This window comes from Brienomyrus brachyistius, chromosome 22 (assembly GCF_023856365.1).
Source record: "Brienomyrus brachyistius isolate T26 chromosome 22, BBRACH_0.4, whole genome shotgun sequence".
NCBI lineage: Eukaryota > Metazoa > Chordata > Actinopteri > Osteoglossiformes > Mormyridae > Brienomyrus > Brienomyrus brachyistius.
Genome location: NC_064554.1, coordinates 2,553,795 through 2,571,699, shown reverse-complemented (window position 1 = coordinate 2,571,699; position 17,905 = coordinate 2,553,795). Strand labels below are relative to the sequence as shown.

General features: G+C 44.1%; 3 protein-coding genes across 4 annotated transcripts; all 3 read left to right on the top strand.

Annotated features, from left to right (window-relative positions):
* Positions 1–3,936: 3,936 nt before the first annotated feature.
* On the top strand, positions 3,937–6,293 carry LOC125718059 (matrix Gla protein). Of its 2 annotated transcripts, none has more exons than XM_048991553.1 (5): positions 3,937–4,072; positions 4,800–4,872; positions 4,951–4,980; positions 5,177–5,258; positions 5,580–6,293. In XM_048991553.1, the coding sequence occupies exons 2-5, from the start codon at positions 4,809–4,811 to the stop codon at positions 5,719–5,721; spliced, it is 318 nt and encodes a 105-aa protein (XP_048847510.1). In that variant the 5' UTR covers positions 3,937–4,072; positions 4,800–4,808; the 3' UTR covers positions 5,722–6,293. The 2 variants fall into 2 exon arrangements, with proteins under 2 accessions (XP_048847510.1, XP_048847509.1); XM_048991552.1 differs by having other exon boundaries at positions 3,985–4,072; positions 4,803–4,872.
* A 1,227-nt stretch (positions 6,294–7,520) lies between these two features.
* On the top strand, positions 7,521–9,557 carry LOC125718060 (bone gamma-carboxyglutamate (gla) protein). The gene is made up of 4 exons (XM_048991554.1): positions 7,521–7,657; positions 7,851–7,901; positions 8,388–8,481; positions 8,771–9,557. The coding sequence occupies exons 1-4, from the start codon at positions 7,597–7,599 to the stop codon at positions 8,871–8,873; spliced, it is 309 nt and encodes a 102-aa protein (XP_048847511.1). The 5' UTR covers positions 7,521–7,596; the 3' UTR covers positions 8,874–9,557.
* Positions 9,558–10,666: 1,109 nt separating this feature from the next.
* ddx47 (DEAD (Asp-Glu-Ala-Asp) box polypeptide 47) lies at positions 10,667–17,833 on the top strand. The gene is made up of 12 exons (XM_048991541.1): positions 10,667–10,842; positions 11,213–11,306; positions 12,741–12,929; positions 13,049–13,120; positions 13,801–13,919; positions 14,014–14,085; positions 14,214–14,330; positions 14,590–14,736; positions 15,554–15,691; positions 15,868–15,938; positions 16,958–17,087; positions 17,281–17,833. The coding sequence occupies exons 1-12, from the start codon at positions 10,723–10,725 to the stop codon at positions 17,425–17,427; spliced, it is 1,416 nt and encodes a 471-aa protein (XP_048847498.1). The 5' UTR covers positions 10,667–10,722; the 3' UTR covers positions 17,428–17,833.
* The last annotated feature ends 72 nt before the right edge of the window (positions 17,834–17,905 follow it).

Below are 17,905 nucleotides of genomic sequence, written 5' to 3'. Positions count from 1 at the left end.
TTACAGCCTGCAGAAGGGTAGCAAATGGCATAGTATAATGAGATTAATAAGTATTACGAAAACACCTCAAGGTCATATGAACACCTCAAGGTCATATGAAACCATCAAAGTCGTATGGAGACAGTAGAATGTAATGAGAAAAATGGATGCTAAAGAGGTGGAATATGAGCCAGACACCCACGGCCCAGACTGCAAGAGAGAGGCCAAAGTTTACATCCAGATCTGAAGCTGAGTTAACGAGAGACAGACTTCCTGTTTCCAGAAATATTCAGATTGATTAGAGGGATCTGCTTGCCAAAAAGAAACGCTTCAAAATGAACCAAAAAACAAAGAATTTTGATGACTGAGGAAAAAAGCGAGTGGATGAAAGAGATGGGGGCATATTTATAGATATATAGAAGATTCCATATAATTTAATGAGCGTAAGCATTGCTTTCTGTGTTTATGGGTCCATGCTAGAGTTAGAATGGGATCAAGATTTAAGGAAATGTTTCCACAGAAGCTGGTAAATCACGACGGACCGACGGACCGCTCCTGCTCCGGCATCAGCTCCTCTGTCACGGGACCGGCCTGGATTGAGATGGAGAAGCTTTTTTTCACGATGCATATTGATGGGAAATCCCCAGGAATACTGACATTCAGAATGCACAAGTGTGTGTGTGTGAGCGTGTTCGTGTGGGTGAGTGTGTTTGTGTGCAAGTGTATGAGTGGGTTATGTATATATTACGTTGTGGGGACCAAATGTTCAAATGTTATTTTGAGCCTGTGAGGAATTTTTTTTTGGTCCTCACAAGGGAAGCTACTTTTTAAAAACTGGATAAAAGTCTGTGACTGCAAATAAAAAACTGAAAATGCCAAAAGTCTTGTATGTTGTTTGGTTACTTATGGGTTAGGGTTAGGGCTGGGTGGGGGTTAAGGTGCTATTGTTGGGATTAGGGTTTTTTCCGTAGAAATGAATGGACAGTCCCCGCTAAGAATAAAAAGGTGTGTGTGTGAGAGAGAGAGAGGGCTGTTCGTGCTTCCAAACATGGATTTAGTGGAACAGCTTCTTGGCAGGACAGACTCCGGTTCGTTTATGTTGGTAGTGGGCAAGTGACAGAGGTGCTGGGGGAGTGAGAGTGGGGGGGCGACTCTCAGGGAGCGGATTCAATCAGGAACAGATGTGGGGGAGTATGAGACACATTTTAAACATGTAACTGTGTGCGCAGGCTGATAGGAGGGATGTGTAGAGGAACAGCTTCATCTCTTCCGCTGGATTATTAAGGTTAGAGGACAAGCAGAGGCCTGGCGAACGCATCGCGTCACCAAACGACACTTATCGCCTTTCACAGATGGCAGCGCTTTCAAAACCACATGGGAAATCTGTTAGTAATTCAGCGAAGGGATGGTCTTAATCAGAACGAAGACTGGCTTATTCTGCTAGACGTTTGGTGAACGGGCAGATGAAAGCTGTGAGAGGGCGGGGGAGGGGCTACTCGCTACAGCAGCATTTTTGAGATTTCAGCGGTTGCGTTTGTTGGCCCGGATTCTAACAAGTAAAAAAATGTGGGATCTGTGAAAGTAACGAGTAAGAAGGGGCCTTTGTTAACTGGCTCTGTGGTTCTGTGGCTCCGTCTCCGGTCCGACTCCCACTACGGATCGTGAGGCTGGGGTTTGGTTCCCTCTAGCAAACTCACGGTCTCTTCCCCAGCTGGCCATCTTCTACCTCTCCTACAGAGTAGCATGTGAGCCAAAAGCTCCTTCCAAATAACATGGAAAATGTGCCATGATACCGATGCAGTGTGTAGGAGATTATCTTTACAGACAGTACACAAGCCATTCCTAGATCTGTGACCCACTGCTAGATCTGTGATCCATTGCTAGATCCTTGAAGCTTTGTTTGGTCTGTGACCCATTGATAAATTCATAAGCCACTTTAGATCTCATCTGGTTGATCAAATACAGCCTGAAAAACATCTTAATCCATCTTGAGAAAAATCTTCTAGTATGAATTTATACCCATCCATCCATCCTTCCATCCATCCATCCATCTTCCAAACCCATTATTCTGGTCTGCATTCGAAGGCAGCGTAGAACACAATGCAGGGGAACATCATAGATGGGATGCCTGTCCTTCTCAGGGCACAAAAACACAGACTGTGACCGATTTAGAGATGCTCAAGAAATCCAGGTATTTTTCGTTATGTTCCTACATGTACAGGAGACACAAAACGTTGAATTGAGAATAAACAAGCAAAAAGTGAGGAGGATTTTGGCTTTTTCAATGAAAGACTCAAAACAAAGAACGGTGTTTAAGAATAACAGTCAGGGATGAAGGGAAATCTAAAGAAACAGTATAGAGACAGGTGTCATTATTTCCACACTCTCACCCCCCCCCCCCCCGCCCCCCCCAGCCCCGCCAAATGCCGCCCAGACTCTCCTGCTGCTGTTGGCCCATGTTCTTGTACAGCAACTCAGCTGCCACCCTAAAGGCAACAAAAATATGGGCATCATCACCCCACCCCCCTTCCTGTTGACGGTGATTTGAAATCCTCATTAGAGAATCTGCCCCAGTAAACCACAATCCTTCCCTGAAAATGACCTTTTTAACATTGGCCACATTTAGCCTACAAGCTGCCTGGATGTTTTATAGCTTTTTTCTGCATTCCTCCTCACTGTGCATTAATCCCTGCCCCCCCCCCCCCCCCAGGGTGACTGTAAGGCAGGGTCAGTGTTTACATCTGTCTATCTCCTTCCCTGCTTCCGATTGGCTTTGCCTATTTCAGTATGTCTCCCTTATTGCCGGACTGCACTCCAAATAAGTCTGTCTAAAAACATCTGTTTATAAATGTCATATAAATAGCCTGACCAAGACAAATCTAATGTGATTAAATTCCCGAGTATTAAACCATCTGACCCTGTGCTTCAGAGGACAGTTTATAAATGTAGACAGAAATAAAGTGTGACATCAGAACGATGGCTCAGAGAAGCTGCTTTCTGTTCTTCACATTCATTAGAGAGTTAGAGGAAAATATTTATGATTTATGATCACACAGTAATGGATTTTCAGTACTAGCTTTTGAGTGCTGATTTAAAGCCTTTGTGATTACTGGTTTAAGTCCTTTACAGGTAGCGATTTGAATCCAGAAATAAAAACAATCCAGACCTGATTTCCGTTCTGATGAGCTGATATATGTTAGGCTGATTGATGGCTGTAAAGACAGATATATAACCAAATAAACACATTATAGCAGGAATAATTCTGGAGGTGGTATGTTTTGACGCTCTGCCAGTGTGAGTAGATGGAAGGACTCTTCATGTTTGGAGGGATTTGGTCGTAGCTGAACTGTAGCTCTGCCGAGACTGAGGATCCACAGCAGTGCGTGGGGCCTGGCTGTGTCTGGGTCACACACCTTGATTTCTCTGTGCTTTTTCTGTCCTATTTATCTCTGGATGTCTATTATTTTCCATGTTGAATCTGTCAGTGACTCAGCCTGTCTGAGGTCATAAAAAAAGCAAAGGGCAGAATGGACCCGCTTGAAGCCTGTCCATCTGTCCATCTGTTCATCAGTCCATCTGTCCATCTGTCCATCAGTCATCTGTCCATCTGTTCATCAGTCCATCTGTCCATCTGTTCATCAGTCCATCTGTCCATCAGTCATCTGTCCATCTGTTCATCAGTCCATCTGTCAATCTGTCCATCAGTTCATCTGTCCATCAGTCCATCTGTCCCTTGGCTCATCAGTCCATCTGTCCATCTGTTCATCAGTCCATCAGTCCGGCTGCCCGTGTCTGTCGCTCACGCCCCCATGTTTTCGTCTTTCTCCCTGTTTTTCGCTGAGGGAGTGTTTTTGCATGAGTGCAAGGGAGAGAGTGAGCTAATAGTTTTGCTCCAGTTGAGTAGGTGGTGGAAAGGGGGGCAAAAAAGGAGGGAGGGAGGAGAGATGGAAGGGAAAGAGAGTGAGTGGAGGAGTGGGTGGGAGAGGGGCTTTTATAAAGGCCTGACATCATAGAATAAGAATCACTTTCAGGCAAAGAGAAGGGGAAGAGAATTGGATTGAATAAGCTTGTGCACATCACTTCCATACTTGCGGTAAGTCAAAGACCTTGTGCACATCACCTCTATACTTAAGGTAAGTGTGACGCCACTCTCTGCTTCCCACTGGACAGGAGCTGTTTATTATTTGCTCTGTTATATGCTGGTGTCCTCAGGCCTGCTGGTTGTTCTGCTGGTCCAGTCCAGTGCATTTTACTGCTGTGTGCATATTTGTTATGGGGGGGGGGGTGTCCATTTCTCACTTTCTCTGGCTACTATGGGATAATCTGCTGAACCTGCAGTTGGCCTCTGGGCCCAGTGATGGAACACTTGTAGACTGTGTCAGAACAAGGCGACCAGCGCTCTGAGGCAGGAGGTGGTAAAGGAGAAAAGTACAAACACCAAGGACCACAACCCCCCCAACCCCCATGACAGAGAGCAAGACATCTGCTTACAGGAGAACATCCCAGCTGTGCACTGTAGTGTTCACATCTGGCACTCGTTTGTACGAGTGTGAAACACCTGGCGATGCACCTGCATGCCGGCCAACTCTCTCTGTCACTCTGCCTTTTTCCCCACATCTCCTCCCATCTGCCGCTGGGTGAGGTGACCTTCTAGGCAATCGGCGGCTGTGATTTACAAAATGAGATGAAATGAATGAATGAATCACTCATTCATTCAACACGACATGCAGGATTCGCATCCTGTCCTTGTATCCCATTCAGCCTTGTGTTTGGCTGCTGGTAAATTCCCATGTTCTGAGTGTCCCATCTCTCTGTTCCAGCAGACAGACATGATGAAGACCATCCTACAGTGTGTGTTCCTCGCCGCTCTCGTCACGCTGTGCCTGTGCTACGGTATGATGTAATAAACACCGCGCCACCCTCTGACGCTCACGTCCCGAATCGGCGTTTATTCCTGTTTTATTTTCGCAGATTCCCATGAGAGTCAGGAGTCACTTGAAGGTAATTTCATTCGGTCGCTCGTACCATGACAAACTCATACTTTCTTACAGCAGGTAACCTTACCTGTTGTGTTATCGGCGCATGACAATTGTTTTTTTGCCAGACTTTTTAAAATACGGTATATTTAATTTTAATAAAAATATATATTTTTCGTAGTTCTCATGTTTTCGTCTTGTATATTTCACAATTATCCCAGACCCATTTGTCACTCGGTACCGGGCCAATTCCTTCTTCAACACCCGAAGAGGACCCATCTACAACAACCACAACTACAGAAGGTAACCATCTGTATTACCATGGTAACCTGGCAGCTGTGCAATACAGCTTCACAGAGTAACAGCGATTCTGATTGGCCCATGATTTCAGACATTAAATATTGGATACCAGGTTGTGTAGCGTCTAGGAATGAGTCTCCAAGGAACAACGTATGTAACCAGAATTTCTAAAATACCCTGTTGGTAAGACTCCTGGAAAGTGTAAGTTATTTGGGGAGAAAGACTCAGCGAAGCGAGTAAATATGAAAAATTCTTTCCGTTTGCTCTTTAATGCAAAGGGTTATATATCTGCGAAGGATTTCAGTTAATCATTGGTTTTGCCAGGTTGGTGAAGTCACCTGCGGAACGACGCGCGGAGGTCTGCGAGGACTTCTCTCCGTGTCGCCTGTATGCCAATCGCCACGGCTCCCACGTGGCCTATCAGAGGTTTTTTGCCTCCCGGAATCCATGGAACAGAAGATACTGATCATCGCAAGTGGTGGCGTGACTGTCTGTTAAATCTACCAGCGTTTAAGCTTTGTGCATTTATTTTATCCCCACGTCTTATCATGCGCCTCTAGTTTACGGTGCAGTAAATATCGGTAGAAAGGCTAGCTGATCTGCCAAGATCACTCAAGCCGATTATTATTCATAGTTCGTTCAAATTTAAAGCAAGGGGACCTTCGAATGTATTTTCATGAATCAGCAGTTTTCTAACTTTTCTCTGTTCACTGCTACTTTTGTGGCCATCAAGGATTACGTTTTTATAGACATTTATGCATTGTATAAAATTCATCAGCAACGTGTCAAATGAAAACATACAAACAAATGCAAAAGAAAAATATAGCGGCATTGCCTCAATATTTTTGTCTGTTTGCTACAGAAAATGATAAACGTAAACCACAGCACCGTTACAGTAGCTGCTAGACATACATAACGATGGATGTCGGGGCCCTGCCTAATTTTCATGTTTTTGTGTAGAACTATAGGCTACAATTGTATTAACTTTTGTGTTTTCCATATAATTCTTACAATAAAGTTATTTGGATTTAACAAAAAGACGTGGATGTTTGCGCTGTCTGATGGCCATTGTAGCCTGCATCAGAAATGAGGACGAACAACAGAGATGGACAGAAGCAGTTTATTTGTTCAGCGCTGGTCTCCCGGAGTTAAGTTGCAGCTTCGCCGCATTCCCGCATGCGGACTCCCCGCGGTGATGCGCTGGGTTCACTGGGGACGCGTCCTTCAGTGCCTTCTCCTTGCCGATGTCTATAGGCCTACGTGGGAAAGCAGACGACCAAATTACACCCCATATCGCCAAGAGTAACTACGCACACTAGAAATATCACTAACGGAGGGACGCGAGGTCAGCTCGCCGCATGCTGAAAGCTGCTGCGCGTCTATCTGTGCTGCGTGTCCGTACTGTGCATTTCTGTGCGGTACTTATACTGCGTCTGTACACTGTATGTAAATCAATGCCTATCAACTTAGTAACAAAGATATAAGACAGAAGTAAGAAGAAATGATACATTTATTAAGTACTTTGAGTAACACAGGTACACGCTTTCTGCGACAAGCTTGTTGGATATATGTTGTAGCTATTCTATTGAAGATTAAATCTCAGAAAAAAAAATGGTACAAATTCAGTCAAGATTTTATGCTCTGCAGTTTGGTCTAAGCAGATTGGATCTTTATCGCTTGTTAAGAGGAAGCAGTTGCCGATAAGCAGAATGAGGTTTAGTGGTTTCTTGTATTTTTGCATCCTCAGCACCACGGTCCTCACATACCCGTCGGTTTGTTTGTGGGCTGAAAATGGGGGAGGGGGCTCGGGTCTGCAAGTCAGACATCTCCAGAAATGTTCATGGAAAAACAAGACTGCTAGTCCCGATGACTGTGATTTATTTCAATGTGCTAAATATTTGACCTCTATCTTTGTGAAATAGTTATAATCGTCATACTAGCACCGCAAACAATCTAAGAATATGTCTAAACCAAACTGTAAATTCTCAGAATATTTAGATATAGGGTTACATTTGTTATGCTGGTAGTGCACAGTGCTAATATGATAGATTATTGATACAAATCGTATATATTTGCCACCCAAATATGAATAAATTGCATGCACAGTTGGGGAAAATAGTGAAATTCTGCACAAAGCTCAACTCTTCTCTGTCCATTTATAACGACATGAATATAATTGTGTGTGCATTTGTGCAGGGTGTGTGTGCCACACGATTCTCATCCAATCACACTCTCAGGCCGTGTGTGTGGGGGGGTCAACTTATAAGCTGGATGTCCTGGGCAAGTTGGGATCAGGACTGGGACCAGACTTCCGAACCTGCTGAGCGACCTGATAGAGAAGATGAAGACCTTTGCTGTACTCGTTCTGTTTGCCTTGGTGTCTGTCTGTCTGTCCACAGGAGGTAAGGGCCAGCATGCTGGGTGTAAGTGCCTGTACTGGTGACTGAGTTCCCTCACATGTGGTCCCATTAAGGACCATAACAGAAAGAAATAACAATGTTGCAACTCATTTAATAAAATTCAGATTTTTTGCTCAGTTAACAATATTGCAATTCTCTGCTCTCTCTTTTTGGTAATAATTCCCCCTCCCTGCAGACTCCAAAAACACTGTTTCAGAGAATGTCGCTGATTCTCCCAGGAATGGGGGTAAGGAGACAGGACTTCACAACATGCCCCATACATGCTGCTGCATGCAACCGTGTGTGCATGTGTGTGTGTGCATGTATGTGTGTGTGTGTGTGAGCATGTATTGGGGTCACAATGTTCAGTCCTAGGTAGCTTTTTATCTGTGCATCTATGTGTATTTACATCTGTAATTTACATGTCATACAAGTCTTTGAACATATGCATTGCATGTAAATACATAGAGCCTGCATATGTATGTAATCATGCAAGCATGCATGCTGCATTTTATGCATGTGCACGTTGTTCAGTAAGGCAGGGATTCGTTTTGTGTGTATGCATGAATGTTTGTCTAAATATGTTTTATGTATATGCCTGGGCTTATGTGTGTTGCACATGTTTGCATAAATGTCACCCATCAAAAATGAGTCTTATGGGTGTAATTCTACCAGTGCGACTTAAGACTCATTTCATGGTGATGGGTCACAAATATGTGTGCATGTGTTATAGATGTTTTTGTGAAGAGAGACCTGGCCTCCAACCTCATGAGGCAGAAGAGGGCTGGGACAGCCCCCGCAGCCCTGACCCTGACCCAGCTAGAGAGGTGCTCTCAGCTCTCTGTCCCCCCTCCCCCCAACCAGCACACCTCTGCAGCACAGCACACAGAAAGACTGTCACTTCCCCAGCATTAAGCTCCAGGCTAATATGGCAATGCAGTGCCTTATTTTGCATACATTAGTGAAATTCAAATGCAAACAATCTATTTTTACAGAGGAGTAGGCGTAGTTTTGTATGCAGTGCATAGACTCCTCTAACTTCGCTCTTCCTCTCTCCCCTCTTCTACATGCTGACGGTTCCTCCCTTGCTCTTCCCTCTCTTTCCTTCCATGACAGCCTGAGGGAGGTCTGTGAGGTGAACGTGGCATGTGAGCACATGGCGGAGACCACTGGAATCGTGGCTGCTTACACGGCTTACTATGGACCAATCCCCTACTAGTCAGAGATGCGGCCGGCCTATTGTCTCCGGGATAAGAGCTTGTCAGGATTGTAACTGTCTTTTTCAGGAAGCAACTTTTTCGGTGCTGAATTTAAAGAGAACCAATGTTCTTAATGCCCCCAAAGATTTAACCTTCATGTGACACCGATCTCAGCAACTGTTTCAGGTTGCTAGAGCAAAACCGTATGAATGGATTGGAAGCTATTATCCATCATGTGCCCATCTTATTTAAATCAGACACCCTCAACTCTATACTAATCATTAACTTAAGAGGGAGACAGGAGAGAGAGATAGAGAGGAGAGAGAGACAGAGAGGAGAGCGAGAGAGAGAGAGAGAGAGAGAGAAGTACGGAATAGTAGAATCTAGCTTGTCACATGAAAATACCACCATCATGGTTGTTAAAGGGTACAACTATAGATGTAAATTATGTGGGGTTGTAACCCCCCCCCCCAATGATGAAAACCAGCCAATACAACCCCCTGGATCCCCTTAAATGGCCAGAGACCTCACCCCCCCCCCAAAGCTCAACCCAAATTATACACCTATCATTGATCACAATTTAGAAAAAAGAATCTGCATTTTGTTTTCTTGCTAATGTGTTTTTGCTGTCTCTCTCTGTTTAGTTTATAGTAGATGGTTTCATTATTCTTTAGTTTAGCAACAATAAAGTACATGGAAATCACCGTCTGCTGTGTCCATTCTGTTCGGCTGCAGTCACTGTCACTCGCAGCATTTTGGGTTGGGGAGCTGAGAGGAGCAGAGACACGGGGAATTCTGCAGTATCACAACTGAAAAGCAATAATATGCAGTCATACCGTGGATCAGATACAGCAAATGCACAGTCCTTGGGATCAGAATTTCACAAAGATCACACTGGAAGCTGGTGTGAGGATCCTCGACATGTCAGTCAAGCCTGACGGCCGATGCTGAGCTGAAATCTCACATGGCTGCTTTCTCTTTGGGTTCAGACTTCCATGCTGAGATAATGGCATAGAAGACTAAATTGGGGGTATCCACCTCGCAGTTTAGCTTGGCCAGAACTGCCCCATTTATTACACATCATACAAACTTTAACTCAGTATTTTTCTTGTTATGTAACAAGAGAATGTTATTATTTATGTAGCTCTCTTGGTAGCACTGTGGTTTCATGCCCACAGAGTTAAGGGTTTTGCTCTCTGTTTGCATGGATTTTCTCCAGATTCTACTGTTTCCTCCCACAATACAAACATGTGTGGCTTAAGGTGGACTGCTGTCTATAAATTGCTGAAGTGGTAGCTTGTGTGTGAATGAAGGCAATTTGATAGGCTGACATCCTGTCTGGAGTGCCCCCCTCAGGACCGCTGCTTCCTGCGATAGGATCCATGCAACTGTCACCCTGTATTGGATATGCAATCATGGAAAATGGACAGATGGATTATACAGTAAGAAACAGCCAACACAGTGAGAAATGGAAAAATCACATTTGTGATGTTTGTTATATGTTTATAATGTATGTATATTCGTCTGTAAATTATATTTCTGCTGCTGTATGCAGCATGATCTTAATTAGTGGGAATTCATCGATTATTCAGTGATATAATTAAAGCCTTTAATGACAAAACAGTTTTGTCATTTTTTACGCGAAAATGTGCATTTTTATTATAAATTTCTCTCAGAAAGGAAAATTCCTTTGTTTAAAAGTGTAACAGGGGTTGTAAAACCTTTTTACTTCACGCTCCACAACAACAGATGGCAGTGTTGAGCTCTTTGACTGAACGCGGATCACGCAAGCGCCGAAAAAGATTCGTGACGTCATAGCAGTTACACGCATGCGAGATACATGCGCGACGAACACGTTGAGTCGCAGGCATGGCGGATGGAAAGGAGAGCGACAGTAGTGTGGGGCCAGAGGCGACGGCACTGAATGAGACTGAAGTTGCGTTTGCTGGTGAAGATGAAAAGGATACTCCAAAGACCTTCAAAGATCTTGTGAGAATTTGCGACATTATGCATTTATAGAACTACAACATAAACCTACTGATGTACTCGATAGCATCACAGGGGAACATTCCAAACTTACACGCATGACTGTAACGTTTTTATTGTCTTTTTTTCGTTTTTAATTTTATATAAAGTGCTGGCATGCCGGTGTAGAGACGACGTACCTGTTTAGACGGTATATTTGTAGTTTAGTGGTATTTTCAAGTGACGCGCAGTGTTTAAGCCTCAAAATGGATCGGATTTAGAAAGCTATCATCCAGTCATGAGTGTGCCTTCAGCAATGACTCTGCCAGTCATTCTGTGAGCGGAGCAGATGCCGCCCTTTGCTTTGATAACTTTCTTTTAATGTGATTCTTAGGGGGTAACAGATGTGCTGTGTGAAACCTGTGAGCAGCTCGGATGGAAACATCCCACAAAGATCCAGGTGGAGGCTATACCTGTAGCCCTTGAAGGTGAGTTGGATGGAGGCTGCAGTGTGTGAGGACTGGAGGCAGGTGGGGTTGTTGAAGTCCATCCTGCGTCCAGCTGAAAGGACATGGAACATATTCTGAAGTCCTGGTGAGACTGAGGAACATCATCTACCTTTGTTTTCCTCAGTATTGCACATGTCCTTTGCACATCATCCAGAAGCCAGCTGGGAAAGCACTTCACTGTATAGTAATACAGTGTATGATTCTGTATGTGACAAATAAAACTTTGAACTTGAGCATCTAAACCTCGATGGGTTCGTTAAAGCATCTAACTGGATAAGTGGGTAAATGATCAGTTGCGGAGCTAGACTTTTATTTAAAGGGTGAGCCAGGGTTTCTCAGGGGAGTCCGTATAAATATGACAAACGAAGGGGAAAAAATCTATTTCTCTCGTACACACTCATAATAAACAATGAGTTTGTAAATATTTGTTGAATAAACACAACAAACATTTACAAAATCATAAACACCAATCATGAAGACCAAGCCTAATCTAATCCAGGACCAAACATGAACTCAAACTGGATTAACCCCGACTAAACCTAGACTAAACCGTGACCAAACAAGAAGTAAAATTGCACCGATGACCAAACAAGAGCAGTGCACATGTAAATTTAAAGCTCAGAACAGAGATAAGACTAAAAACAAATTCTCAAAAAAAATAAACAAATAAAACTGCATCTAAATTGTAAACAGCAAGATTTATCAATACCAGCAGAACTGACCTGTATTCCTCTGGTGATATTTACAAAAGTTTTCTTTTTATTTCATGTAGCTATTACTAAATTAAAATAGATTAATTAATGAATCTAGGCAGCTACTTAAACCCTCACATTACAGTATAGTGAAGTTGATTGAAAGCTTTAATATGACATGCATAGCCTGCTTACATGCAGTGGAAAACTAATGACTGGTTCTCCACATATACACTGACCACACGGACTTCAAGCAAGGGCTAGCTTTGCTAAAATAATAAAACACTGTAATTCAGCATGTGCACTGAAACACACATACGTACAAAGACGCTGTCTAAAAGACGATCTGTATCAGCACGAGCAGGACTATTTTAACGAGACGTGGAGCAGGCAGTGCGTAACGCTTTCGTGATGCTATTTTTTTATGTACTGTAAGTGTGTGGCCTCCTCTCATTAGGAAGGTAATACAGTGTAATATGTTATAAATACCTGCTTAACTTCTGCTGTTCTCAATACCGCTGTTGTGTTTTGGATCATGTAGGAACACGAGCCCCTGCCAGAGCTTTTAGCCAATGACGTGTCAGTAAGCAGCAGGCACAGGGTACTGCTGCGTCGCGATGCCTTCAGGGACACTCGGAAATTACAGTTTTCCGCTCAAATCTTTGCCTGATCTCCTCACTTAATGTACTTAATGTGCGCCGTCCCTGCCCTCCGTTTACAGGACGTGATGTCATCGGCTTGGCTGAGACCGGCTCGGGGAAGACGGGGGCCTTCGCCCTGCCCATCCTGCAGTCACTTCTCTCTTCGGCCCAGAGGCTCCATTCCCTGGTCCTGACTCCCACCAGGGAGCTGGCTTTCCAGATCGGCGAGCAGTTCGAGGCCTTGGGGTCCAGCATCGGCGTGAAGACCGGTGTGTGTCCCAGGGCGCCTGTCAAAAGGACGGCTCCATACTGGGGGGGATGGAGCAGACGGGGCGAGGGGGCAGATTTAACCACACGTTAACAGGCTCTGCTTTTGTTCCTGCTTTAGCTGTCATTGTTGGCGGAATTGATATGATGTCCCAGTCGATCTCATTGGCCAAGAAACCTCACGTTGTCATTGGTGAGTCAAAGGCAGCCTCTGTTTATAGAGTAATGCGCTTCTTAATTCTGTAACCTCGCCTAATACCCGGTGCAGAAATTCAGTTTTAAAAAGTGTGCAAATTGGAGGAGGTCCTATAATGCTAAAGGAAGTTGGTTTGTAACCCAATGGTTGCTAGTTCAAGTCCCAGAAAAGGCTCTGCTTAATTGGGGATAATAAACCTGAATTGCTACTTTGCAATAAACATCTGTATAGACGGTTAAAATTTCTTTAGGTAAAACTACTGAATAAATAAATATGTGTAAATTCCACAATGTCTCGGTTGCCCTGAGGTCTCTGCAGATGTTTAACAGTCCTTAGAAGTTTGTCAGGCTTATGTTCCGCTGGTTTTCTTTTGTTACACTGGGCATAATCAGTAGGTTCTCTTAACTCCCCAGCAGTGCTGTAACAGCACGTTGTGTAATGACTCGATGAAATGCAATGAGTTTATAAACTACATTATAATTTTATATTGCAACATTACCCTACTGTCGTCATCATTGTTATTGTTATTATTCAGTTTGTTACATTCTGTTGTCATCACATATTGTGGCGTTATTACAAAATGCGTTCCCACAAGTGCCCTTTCGCAAACAATGGGTGGCGTTTTCTGTAGCCAGTGTTGTGGTCATTCCTAAATCCATTTATCCTGCATCATTTAGCCACTCCTGGCCGGCTGATAGACCACCTGGAGAACACGAAAGGCTTCACGCTGCGTGCTTTGAAATTCCTGGTGATGGACGAGGCAGACAGGATCCTCAACATGGACTTTGAGACAGAGGTCTGCCCACTGCATACCCCGATGAGGTTCACGTGGGGAGGTGCCTACCCTCATAGAATAAACACACGGCCTTCTCGTCTCCTTCTGCTCTCAGGTGGATAAGATCCTGAAGGTGATTCCCAGGGAAAGACGTACATTCCTCTTCTCCGCCACAATGACTAAGAAGGTACCTCTCTCATGGTCGCCTGTTGTGTTTTCTGTTCTGCAGCCTCTCAAAGTTCTTTCTCCCTTGATCTTTGTAACTCTTTGATCTCTGGATTGTCCTTAAATATGGCTTAATATTCCTTACCATAGGTTCAGAAGTTACAGAGAGCAGCCCTGAAGGACCCAGTCAAGTGTGCTGTGTCAACCAAGTACACCACAGTGGACAAGCTGCAACAGTATTACATCTTCATACCATCCAAGTACAAGGTGGACCACTGCACGGGGTCTTCTCTCTCTCTCTTTCTCTGTCCCCTGTTCTTTACCTTGGCCTCCAAGTTCAATGCCATAGGCCAGATTTCACCCTCAGCCTCTGTTCCTCCAGTTGACTTGATCTTGTGCTTATTTTGTTGCTTATTTTGTATCTCTCCTAGTGACTCAGCCCATGTCTGTAATGTCCTCCTTCTCTCTTTGCTTATATATTTGACTGCACAGGCCCCAATATCTCTCTCTCTCCATTTGTAACCAGGACTGTTACCTGGTGTCCATTTTAAACGAGCTGGCAGGAAACTCCTTCATGATCTTCTGCAGCACCTGCAATAACGCCCAGCGGGTGGCACTCATGCTGCGGAACCTGGGCATCACCGCCATTCCCCTGCATGGACAGATGAGCCAGGTGAATGAAGTGGAGATAGACAGTACCGTGTCCTACCTGTGTAAAACTCCCTGCTCCATCACTGCATATTAAACACCTGCTTCTGAAATTCTTCTGTGGTTCCTATGGTTACACATGGACACCTCAGGGACCTGAAAAATGGTGGACGAGATCTATGAGCACGTAAATGTACCGAGCTGTTGACAGGTTATGGATCTGTAGCATTTTATTAGTGACTACAGACTAAGGGCATCCTGATTTTGCTCAATGTGTCCCTGGGTCAACAAGGGGCAGGCCTGCGTGTCACATCTTTAATCAATCAACGTCTTCCTCACCATTTTGGTCTGTTTTTTCTCTTTTTCACTCTCAAGGCTTCTAGCCGTTGAGCTGGGGGGGGGGTGTGGCTTAGCAGGCTAAGCCTCTCTGCCTGTGATCACAAGGTCGCTGATTCAAGGCTTTTTATTGTTATTCTAATTACTATTATCATGAAATAGACGCACCCTTACATTGGTCCATGCAGCCTTTGCAGGTGAGCATATTACTGTGTTTTGTCTATTTATCTATGACCCTTAATAAAAGACGTATGTCTTTTTGTGTATACAAATGAAACAGGTACTTTAGGAATCTGTGCACCTTGCCGCTTAACAGAAAACACTGGTTTTAATGAATGTGGTGATGTCATACAATGAAGACTGCGATTCGTTAAAGAAGTGAAACACAAGCCCCTTCCTTGTTGACCACGGGACACATCAAATTCGGCGCTGCGAGCTGATGTCCTGTAAATGGATGTTTTCGAGGCACGTTTGGTGATGACATTGAGACTGTGATCGTCTTTCAGAACAAGCGGCTTGGGGCCCTGAACAAGTTCAAGTCCAAGTCTCGCTCTGTCCTGCTGGCCACAGACGTGGCATCCAGGGGCCTCGACATTCCGCACGTTGACTGTGTCATCAACTACGACATCCCCACCCACTCCAAGGTGCCTGGCCGTCCCTCCCTCCCCGCTGTCCCTGTGCCCTCAGTCAGGGACATCAGTATACCTGTGTACACCATGTGTACACACCAGCAGTGCTGTACTCCAGTTTATTTTGTTTGACCACTTGTATTTTTTTTGTTTACCCCATTTACTGTTTACCACTTTAACGCACTTTACAGGATTATATCCACAGAGTAGGCCGCACGGCGAGGGCAGGCCGTTCTGGGAAGTCCATCACTTTCGTCACACAGTAAGTGCCTACCTTCACTCACATGTTTCAAGGTGCTTCTGTCGCCCCCTGCAGGCCGTACTTGGCTCTTCATTCCTCCATCACCTGGTATTTTTTGCAGTTGTTTCCACCACAAACAATTGCTCAAAGACTACGTGGGAAGCTTGGCGTCCCCCTTAAAATTGCCAAAAGGATTTAATTAGTCAATGTAAATTGATCTTCTTTGATCTTAAAAATGAAATGTATCTCACTAATTGAACTACAGCACTGATCATTTCACAGGAGTTGCTTGTTTATTTTTGATTTTGAAACATGGTCAATAGACAAAAGTTTATTGGTTAATATTATTCCATGACGTGATTATGGAGCCCGCCCATACGCCATGCTTCACTGGGAGTCTGAAAGCTTCATACATAATTACTGCTTTTGCAGCATTAATTGGACAGATAGACTTGCAGTCAGATGTTTTAGTCCTGCCTGCATGCCAGGTTTCTCTGCACATGACAGGATGAAGAACCAACAGCAATAATGTTCACAACTGACTGACCGGTTTCACATGCGGTGGGAGGTGTCGACTTGCAGTATTCATTAATTCTGTCGCATGCAGGGGTACAGAAGCATTTCGTTGCAACCCAGAGTCACAGGTTATCGGCTCATGTGTCATTTTTCGCCATTGGCATTTATAAATATTGTAAATAAAGTTAACATTCATTTCCAAGTTTGTTTCATTTTTTTTTAGTAGGCTAATTTTGTAGTTGGCTTGCTAATAAAGCTGTGTGTATGTTCAGAATGGTCAAATCGCCATTCAAGGAGCCATGCTGGTATAACAGGATAATCGATCATTTCTTGCAAGTAGAAAAGAGCTGAATTTACATATAAGTAGCTGATTGGCTAAAATACAAAAGATAAACCCTTTTTTGGTTATACTGCCCACACTATGCTGCCCTCATTTTGCGAATCACCACCCGCCACTGATTTCCACTCTTACTTAGACCCCCTGCAATGGTCCCTAACAGCATTGGGTTACTCATACTCCACAGGTATGACGTCGAGCTGTTCCAGCGAATCGAAAGCCTGATAGGGAAGAAACTGCCCGCCTTCCCCACACAGGAAGAGGAAGTGATGATGCTGGTGGAGCGAGTGAGTGAGGCGCAGCGCTTTGCTAGAATGGTAGGTCCCAAGTGGTTACGCTTATTTGGATGTGTCAACATTATCTCATTTCTGAACAGTGGATAGTCTGAGTGTATCTCCCGTAATGGGTCTTCCTCTTACATCTAATCTTGATAGACCCATTTGACTTCCTCAAATCAGAGCTTCCTTGGCACGTATCTGACAATCACCATGTGCTGTTATTCTCCCCCAGGAAATGAAAGAACAAGGGGAACAGCGGAAGCGACCCAGAGGAGGGGAGGGAGAGGGGGACGACACAGAACAGTCGAGCGGAGTGAGGAAGAAGGTTAAAGGAGGGAAAGGATCCGGGAAGGGCAAGGCGGCAGGCAGAGGGCGCTAGAGATGCAGAAATAAACATTTTGAAGAACTTGTACATATTACATATCTCACCCCTGTCTTCTGTTCCTCGGTGTTTCGCTCAGAAACTCTATGATGAGTTTAGTTTATTTTAAGTCTAAATGTTCCTTTGAAAGTTTGCAGTTGATTGCAACAGAAGTTGCTGAACATCACTGGAATTTGTCTCAGGTAGTTTTCAAAGCTACCAATACCAATGTTTCTTTAGTTGCACAAACTAACACACTTTCTGAGGTAACAATGTCTCCTGTTTCTAATTATTTATATTGTACAGCAGTAATCAAAATAACTTTTCTATCCTGGAACAGTCAGCTGCGAAGTCATGAAATGCAACACTGTGTAAAAAAAACATACTGGCAATTAAAGGTTGTGCAGATTGTTCTTATTTTGAATTGTGTGAAATTGGCATCTTTTTGTATTTAATGACTCCAGTACAATCCTTTTCATTATTTTACCGAGGGTGG

Excerpts from the sequence above, each read along its gene's own strand:
- LOC125718060 (XM_048991554.1), top strand. The coding sequence starts at position 7,597 with ATGAAGACCTTTGCTGTACTCGTTCTGTTTGCCTTGGTGTCTGTCTGT. Across the intron at positions 7,658-7,850 it reads TGTCTGTCTGTCCACAGGAG|ACTCCAAAAACACTGTTTCA; the intron begins GTAAGGGCCAGC and ends CCCTCCCTGCAG. Across the intron at positions 7,902-8,387 it reads TGATTCTCCCAGGAATGGGG|ATGTTTTTGTGAAGAGAGAC; the intron begins GTAAGGAGACAG and ends CATGTGTTATAG.
- ddx47 (XM_048991541.1), top strand. The coding sequence starts at position 10,723 with ATGGCGGATGGAAAGGAGAGCGACAGTAGTGTGGGGCCAGAGGCGACG. Across the intron at positions 13,121-13,800 it reads GAAACCTCACGTTGTCATTG|CCACTCCTGGCCGGCTGATA; the intron begins GTGAGTCAAAGG and ends TGCATCATTTAG. Across the intron at positions 14,331-14,589 it reads TCATACCATCCAAGTACAAG|GACTGTTACCTGGTGTCCAT; the intron begins GTGGACCACTGC and ends ATTTGTAACCAG.
- LOC125718059 (XM_048991553.1), top strand. The coding sequence starts at position 4,809 with ATGATGAAGACCATCCTACAGTGTGTGTTCCTCGCCGCTCTCGTCACG. Across the intron at positions 4,981-5,176 it reads GAGTCAGGAGTCACTTGAAG|ACCCATTTGTCACTCGGTAC; the intron begins GTAATTTCATTC and ends CAATTATCCCAG. Across the intron at positions 5,259-5,579 it reads AACAACCACAACTACAGAAG|GTTGGTGAAGTCACCTGCGG; the intron begins GTAACCATCTGT and ends TGGTTTTGCCAG.